Below are 8,911 nucleotides of genomic sequence, written 5' to 3'. Positions count from 1 at the left end.
ATAATAGCAGATTCGGTTTGATTGAGTCTGTTCGTGAGAGGTAATGGAAGGTGCAACACCCTTCACACTCCCCTAGCACCGGCTTAAGCGGAACTCTATTACAAAGATATTGAATAGACTCCATGATCCCAAAGGACTAGAAAATATAACAACATTGAATCCAAGTACGTGGAGACTTTTCTAAGCCGCCACACGGCACTTAAAGATTGTTGTTATGATAGTCAACACAATTATAGGTATATCATACTGCGATTTTCCAACTTTTTATGTTGGAGAACGACCGACCCAAGGTGGCCCTCTGGGCATTACTTCATCAAGGACGGGCACATGGATAGAACCACCGATCTTCTGTAAGCCAGATGGAAGGCTTCCTCATGTAAAAGAAGTGTACATCCCAAGCGAGGCTTTTAAACCATAGTGATAAGCGGCAAGTTGTTCGAAGCCAGCGACCTTAACAACTCGAACAACTCGGTAAATAAGCTGAAGTCGTTTCAAGGGTTTTCCACTACTTGTTTAGTTCTGGTGGCCCCATGAAAATGTTATATTTGAATAAAACCGAAAGAAATCAATACCTGAACGATAAAGACCAATTTTGGTAGATATCCGTCTAGTGGTTCGAGGGAAAAAGATTTTTTATTTTAGCTGTAGTGGCTTGTAAAGGAGGTCAACCAAAATCACTTATACACACTTGACAGGAGTCTATATCAGGATGCTATAGTAGTTGGTTTGGTGTTATTCTGTTCAGTAGTTAATGTTTAATTAAACGTTTGGCGCAGGACTAAGTCCACTAATACTAATGGCTCACCCTTATTCAGGTGCGCTAAATACAGCAGATCGCTAAGCGTGATTCTTGTGCCATATAGCGTTAGTAATTGGCTCGTAAAGAAGCAAGGCAGAATTTCGAATTTGTAATGAAGGTACTAAGTGAAATACGAATTCTATATTGAGTTTTGTTAAACCATTTTGGGGGAAAATCAGACTAAACTATTTGTTTGGCCAGGAAGGTGTTTTATCATGACAGCGCATCTAGCTACACACCTAAGCAGGCACACAATTTTGTTCAAAACATGGACTTTTCAGAACTCTCGAGGAATTTGTTCCAAAGTCTCTCGATGCAGTGTCCGTACTGAGGAGACGGTTGAACAAACACAAATATAACCTTAGGCCGGTTATATTACTAAACAAAATGTACGAACCTCAAACTAATTCCAACATGAAGATTTATTGCTGATTTATTACCTTTAGTTAAGTATACAGTACAGGAAAAAAGTACCCAAAAGAAATCCAAGCCAAACTCTGAAAATCAGGTGATATTCAAGGGCAGCTTCCTTTACATTTTAACTTCACAAAGTATTGCAAATTCATCTACAATAGAATCAATTAAACAAAATATAAGTATAACTTCTTCATTCACATGCGTGCATTACATAATAAACCATAAATAAATGTCATAACTGTTTATGAATTTCGAGCAAATATTGATATTATCATGTACACCACCCATCTAAAACATTATTGTTTTAAGAATCACGTATGAATGTTCCCCCTCCACACTTGGTTCTGACTTTGGGATACACATGATTAGAGTTAAAGCCTTTTAACTCAATATCGACGTGTCTGTTTTAAAAATATGTATGTATAAATTTGGTTAGAAATTCTGTTCTGAACTTGGACTCCTCTGTTCTGAAATTTGCCACCCCAACACTTTATGACAAAGGTGGTAAAAAACTAAAGGTAGGCTACCAGTACGTGCTAGTGATCTTTAAACATCTTTTTTTACTGATATTCAAAGAACATATTTCTGCTTTAGTTTACCAATAGAAGAACAATATAGCATATGGTCCACAGTAACGGCCACAATATGTATTAGATGTAGACCTTATTTCAGAATTTCAGATTCAATATCTCAAGAATGTGCTTCGATATTTTTGAGGACTGTTTTCTACGTTTCATTTCCTTACATATTACTTATTCCACACCACAAAGTTTATGTTGGAATTAGTTCAACTCCAAAATTTTAAATGACCAGCCTACCTTGGTGTTTTAGTCTAAGAGATGCTGAAATATTTACTACTGACACGGTTATCAAATCGAGCATTTATTACCATCAGATGTAACGTAATGAACATATATTTGTATTCTGTTCAATATAAGCTGAAAAACTCGAAGACTGTGTGTGTAAATAGTTTCTAGTTTATTGTTGCATTTCCAATTGTATTAGCTTAGCTGGCATCTCGTTATATAAATTGATGTCGTAATAAGTATGATTATGTATGGTGAATTAAATCTCTCAAGCAAATTAATTTTAACCTTTATCGCGATAAAGGCTTCAGACATTGTCCATACGATCCTTAATATTAACTTTTTTTCTGATTCATTCATTTATCCACTGATCTGAATGTTTCTGAGGCATCCAAATGTCAAAAGTTCTTCCGTGAAAAATCTCCATAATTCTATAAGTGGAATTAACCCGCTGCTACTAGAAGATCATGCGTTTTCCGAAAGGTCAGACATGTGTGACCAATGAACTGTGCCAGATCTATCATTATCATCATCAGTGAACCGCTAGTCAATCAGCTTAGAGAAAACGCTAAATTCCGTCGATCTCTACACGACTGACAACACGTCTTCTTCATGCCCTTTCTTTCTTCACATAAACGAGGTGAAGCCTTAATTATCACACTGCAGTAGATGGTGTTGAAATCACCAGCCGGACATACGCCTGTAAATGAATAATTTATCTTTATTACAAGTTTAAAAAAATATGTTCATATTCCAATCCCTATCTTGTAAACAAGAAAATGCTGAATTATTAACAAGATATCGGAAATTGATGCTTCAAATTACAGATAATTTTTGTTCAGGTTGAGTGTGTTTCAAACTACTTCCATATAAAATACTATATTTATGCATGCACCCCAGTTAGGTCAACGGCAGACTGATATGCAATAGACTTACCATCACGCATTGTTGGTGTTCTGTTGTACATTTTGTAAGCTATAGACTGTCTGTATGGCGACACGCACTCTCCAAGATGACAAAACTAAATAATTAGATAAAACAGAACAGTCATGTGAAAAATATAAAATCTAGCAAATACATAAGAGACTAGGAAAATAAACAGGTTAAAATTCGAATCACTAAGTAAGTCGTACATGTACTATCTCTATTCAGAGTTAAGGGAAATCAGAGCATTTTGATTGTTGATTTTGCCTTCTTAGTATACCTTCAATTATAATTACTTGGCAGTATTTGAGTACACCAAAATCCAACTTGCTCCTTAAAGAAAGTCCCGTTTCATGTTTGCAAAAGACAGTGTATTTCACCTTAGACCCATTGACAACGTTGTCAGCTCAATTTGCTTTAAATAACATGTTTACAAAAAGAAGCCAGCAAAACGTGAAAGCCATGTAAGCTTCTTATCAACCTAGTCATATTTCCAGTAAAGAAACAATATACACATTTGGAAGAATCCCACTGTCTTTGGAAGAAATTGGAAGAAAAGAACATGCACGAAGAAAATGTTGATCGGCGGAAAAAGCTATTGAACGGTATGTGCTTACATATGTGTCGGAAAAATGAGCTAACATTGTAGAAATGAGTACCAAAATCGCCATGCCTGCCAATCAAATCGAGCCATTGTAGAATATTCATTTCAAAACGGTGTAAGTCATACAATTACATCACACCAATAAATGCGATTCAGTGAACTTTAACGAAAAACATACTTTCCCCTGTCCGCAAGGTGTTCCAGGAAGAGCCATCAATCGGTTATTACTGTGACATTTATTTTCCATATCACTTGTACACCAAAGGCGTGAACAGATCATGGAGCGGGCAGACTCTATCTGAATAACATGAATACGTGTCAATTTAATCTGGAACCTTTTCATAATATATAAGTATTGTTATTATTTTCTTTTGTAGTGAAGCCAAGTGAGTTGAACTTTGTTTCATCTGATACTGGGGAATATAATATATACCATTGTATAGAAAAAATAAACTGCTGAATAAATCAGTTTGACGAACGGTCATTGAAATAGTCCTTCCTTCTATTCATAACGCTGTCTCTGTCAAAAACCTTTTTTCTAAAACTTTAGGTTAAACAGTTTAAGTCCCATGGATTTGGTATTGAACTTTGGAATAAGTATTTGGCATTTAGCATTAAATAACTGGCACTTATAATTAAATATTTCTCATTTCTCATTTGGCAATTAGCATGGCATGCTTGCCTTCCATAAAGACAAACAAGTCGATTTGATTAATAAAAAGACAAAAGGGAGCTAGGTTAGGTGTAGAAAGAAGGTCATAGAGTTGCCAGACATGTTGGACTTCTGTTGCTGCCTTTTTGTTTTTTGTTTCCGACAATAGTTCTAATGATTTTGTTTCTGACAAAATCGTAGTAATATGGAACTTAAACAGGTTAACCTAGGACATGCGTGACTAAGCTATCATATGAGAAGAACGAAGCATAGTGTAACTCATTTGTGTTCACTCTACAGATCTTATACCATATTTTGGGACTACAGTGGCCTAGAAGTTAAGGTCGCTGACATTGAATCACTTCTCCACACCGCTGTGTGTTCAGAACCCCGCAGAAGATGTACAGTATTAATTGTAATTCTCTGGGTTATGCAGTCATCAAGTTCATTTGCAAATGATTCGTCAGGTTGTCATTTGATATATTATAATTTATGAAGTTAATATGTACTGTATTTTCGTCGCTTCTGCATGTGTTTATGGTTCAGCATGTGGATATTTATTTACACTACTCAGTACTTTGGAACATAGCTTGGAGGAGTAAGAGTAAAGTGTTAAGCAACAAATATCAGTTGATAATCCCGTCTGGTATTTCGACCGTACCAGTGTGATTTGCTACCTATATGTGTCTATATCCGCCTATTGTCGCTTTTGGTGCGTGGCACTCCCTGTTTGATATTTTTCTTTGTTTTTATCGTTGTCAATATGTTTTACTTGTTCTTTTCTAATGCATCCATATATAAGATTCCCTAGGTTTCATTTAAAGGGGCTGTCCTTTAAGAACACTCTTCTTTGGTATCCTTAATTGATTTCTGGGAGATCCGTGGTTTACCGAGGTATCAATCCGTACCTTATATAAGCTCGAAGGTCGTGTGTATTGCCGAACAAACAAGCTTTACGTTCTCTTAAATATGTCTATTTTAACTATTTATATCCTTTAGGATATCAAACATACTTCACAAAACATTGATGATGATCCAAAGGCCATCCTACATTGGTCGTTTTTATCAAACATTTTTCCTGGTGGCTTCTTGATTAAATCATGTGATGTCGTGTCCCTTGGTACATTCAACAAACACTTAGCCTTGGATGACCTGTAACAATCAAAGATAAAACTATAGGGTCTGTTTCTGTCGCAATGAAATCTAATGAAAGCAGGATTGCAACTTGACTGAACACTTGAAAAAATAATTTTAAACACTAGTTGTAATATTTAAGACATTTTAGCGAAAACAAAAACAACACTTTTATTAATTGCACGTAATTACAAATGTAAAATGTATTTAATATATAAATATTATGGTTAATTTATATATCAAATGATATTTTATACGAATATATCTGTATTTTTTCTGTTTAAATATTTGAAGCAATTTTGATTTGGCACTGTCGAAGTAAATGAGATTGAAGTTGACCCTAGTTTTGACGCTAAAAATGGCATTTAACTTCATATGACTTACATTATAAAATGTTTAAGTTGCCGCATTGAACATTGTGAGAAGTAAAATACATTTCTTGAGACATTCTGTTCATGTGCATTTTGCGGAGCCATGATATAATTTTTGTCAGCTGGACAAATCTTGTTTATACCTTCTCCATCATGTGTGGCACCTAAGCTGCAGATAAAATTGTTAAACAAAATAGGCAGAATATAATTGTTACAAATAGAAAAAAGTATTTTATGTTGATATGAAGGTTATAGTTTTATTACTGAGTTTCATTTAAAGGTGAAATATTACTAAACTTTTCATTATAATTTATTTTCAAAAAGGCAAAGGAAGACATTTTGATCTATTCTGTATAGACCCTCGGCTTGCGGCCTCGTGACGGTATGATTGGACAGAGCTTGTATATTGACCCTGACATACGTAGTTTGAACGGTGCCATATGAAATTGCAAATACCAAATTGAAATAATAGGATTTTAGCTTAACTTCAACATGACTTTCATTTTTGACATACTGATCTCGATATTGATAGGTGTCATCTCTGCCTAGCAAGTTTGATGTTCTTGAACCAAAACATTCTTATTATTCAGTTATCAACCGTAAACGATCACCACGACCTTGACTTTGGACCTACAGATTTTAAAATCAGTCGAGGTTATCTACTGGTCACTGCCAATCTGCCTATGAAATTCGAGATTCCTGAGCTAAGCGGTTTTCAGTTATCGACCGAAAACTAATTTTCAGCTTAAAATGACTGCGGCCGTGACCTTTTCGCAACCAACCTCAAAATCGATAGGGATCATTTGCTGGTAAGGACCAACATACCTACCGTTTTTGAGCATCCTGTGAAGGATTCTTCAGGAATCCATCGGAAACCGTGTGAAAGGACGGACAGATGGAAGGTCCATTTATCATATAATTGCACTTCGGGGGACATATCAAATTGTTTGTGCGAAAAAAAAGTTTGTAATTATGTTTTGTTGGGGTTAGAATTGCACAGAAACCATTCTGGTCATATATCGACATTTCAAGCTTTTGTTGTTGACCCTCCAGGCATTGTTTCAAACATTCCGTAATCTAGCTGAATAGCTTCCTCACATGCATACCCCTACACCCAGAGCGAGGTTTCGAATCACCTCGGCGAGGCAAGTGATTCAAAGTCAGCGACCTTAACCAACTGGCCTTGGATCTCCTTTGAAATATATGTTATCTGATATATAATATTTAATACTACCTGTGACCAAGTTCATGTGTTATAACCCCTGCTGATTTGAAGTCGCCAATATCTTGAACAATGGACGAAGATTTGCCTTCCACAGTATCACACATCGTTCCAACAAAGGCTAAACCTTAATATCAAAAAAGAGACAATAAATACGCTCACAGATATATAAATATTGACGCTGAAGAGTTGCTGTACACAGGATGGCTTACCCACGTGACTTTTGGATACCGTACACGCAGATAAAACGTCTCAATTCAGGTAACATTATGCCTATATGACAGATTTTCATGAAGTTAAGTGCGTCGAAGACAGCAAAATGAATTTTTTCCCGCCACACAAAGCGTCAGCAATTAGTTCTAAGTACTTATCTAAAACATTTCGTCCAATTGCTATTTGTGAACTTACTGCGTTGAGGACGGTACACATGACATGGGGTAGAGGTGCACGTTTTTTTTCTCGCTCTGCAAATGTTTGGATATTTTTCCAATTCACGGGACTTTTGGATAACTTTTTTAACACAGAATCTGTTGTTATAAGTGACAGTTGGTAGTGCTTTCGTTGAAATAAAACTGTTCACTTTCATACTTTTTTAGAAATACCGTATCATGTGAAAATTTATAATAATTCATTTATGTCTCTTATACTCACATGTTGCGCATGAAACTTGATTTAATAAAGTTCTGTTCTGTTCTGACACGTTCGCAGTTGGGAAAATTGTTTGAGAAGAGTACTGAGAATTTATTGCAGACGTTTTGTGCAGAGGAAAGCACCCATTTTGCTGTCTTCTGCGCACTTTATCCTATGAAAATCCGTCAAGTAAGCTAAATGTAACCTGTATCTGGTCATTTTCTTCGTGTGTACCGTATCCAAATGTCACATGAGATGGCCGCCGCATGTACAGGTATGTCTTGTAATATTTTATATTCTCAATGTAATTGTACAATCATGTTCACATTCTTATTTCTATATCTGACTTGTCTGGGCATATGTTGTTATGTGGAGCATACGCGGTTTGTGTCACATTAATTTTGTTATCGGTAATACAAGTTGTTATCTGTTGTAGCTTGGTAAAATGCTGTTTCCATTTGTAGTAACCATTTATCTCGTTTTGAGAGGAAACAATAACTCTACTTCTCATCAAAAAGTCAAGTTTCGCTCTGACTTTTTTAATGTTATGCATGTTGTCTTGTATGGTCCTGGGGCTACTTTCATTCCCCTCCCTCTCTTTACGCCTAACACTCTTTTCATTCCAAGTTTTAAAATAAAGGATGAAAAGAAAGTTCGTTCCTGTTAAGCAAATGTTGATATTGTTTTACCTAGATGTATAACAGAATACAGGAAAGGTGCATGCCATTCACTGAAAGACTACCAATGACAATGTATTGGGTTTCACTATTGGATAGGTTGAAATGAATATGTGACATTCGGTGAAAATTTTCCCTTACCTATGTTTTGTTGAAAATGGTATTTTTCACTAAAATTTATGGGGATAGGTTACTTCTAGTTAACAGTTCACATATGTTGCAATGTTTTTAGAAGTTATTTGTTTTGTTCTACATTATAGTTGTACAAATAATATTTTATATGGCATAAAATGTTTGTGGTAGAATCAATGAAAAAAGAAACGTTTGTTTATTTTCAAAAATTGAAAATATCTGAAGTACATAGAACAAAATGTTTTTTCTCCAATAAGAAAATCTGATATTATCCAAATTTTATAGCAGCATTAGGTCAACATATCAGCATTTAATATAGCGGAACACCCTTTAGTTTTCATATAAGTGAAATGTATGTCAATTGGTATTTGAAGTGCCCCTTTCCACTACAGTTTCTATTTGTAGGTGGCCTTATTTTGTTGTGTGGTCTGACAGTTTCTATTTATTGGTGGCCTTATTTTGTTGTGTGATCTGACAGTTTCTATCTGTAGGTGGCCTTATTTTTGTTGTGTGGTCTGACAGTTTCTATTTATTGGTGGCCTT

The 8,911-nt window shown here is 35.4% G+C and overlaps 1 protein-coding gene across 2 annotated transcripts in view; it reads right to left on the bottom strand.

The window, feature by feature from the left end:
• Nucleotides 1–1,294: 1,294 nt before the first annotated feature.
• LOC123544992 (metalloprotease mig-17-like) overlaps nt 1,295–8,911 on the bottom strand; it is a 40,634-nt gene continuing 33,017 nt past the window's right edge. For both annotated transcript variants that reach the window (XM_045331194.2, XM_045331193.2), the window contains exons 8-13: nt 6,942–7,056; nt 5,721–5,876; nt 5,216–5,354; nt 3,729–3,848; nt 2,959–3,043; nt 1,295–2,722 (exon numbers count right to left, since the gene is read on the bottom strand). In XM_045331194.2, the coding sequence (XP_045187129.1) occupies nt 2,574–2,722; nt 2,959–3,043; nt 3,729–3,848; nt 5,216–5,354; nt 5,721–5,876; nt 6,942–7,056 (764 nt within the window). In that variant the 3' untranslated portion in view covers nt 1,295–2,573. The remainder of the gene's footprint in view (nt 2,723–2,958; nt 3,044–3,728; nt 3,849–5,215; nt 5,355–5,720; nt 5,877–6,941; nt 7,057–8,911) is intronic.

Source organism: Mercenaria mercenaria, chromosome 1, assembly GCF_021730395.1.
Source record: "Mercenaria mercenaria strain notata chromosome 1, MADL_Memer_1, whole genome shotgun sequence".
Classification (NCBI taxonomy): domain Eukaryota; kingdom Metazoa; phylum Mollusca; class Bivalvia; order Venerida; family Veneridae; genus Mercenaria; species Mercenaria mercenaria.
Note: the sequence above shows the minus strand (reverse complement) of the source record. Positions and strands in the feature narration are given on the sequence as shown.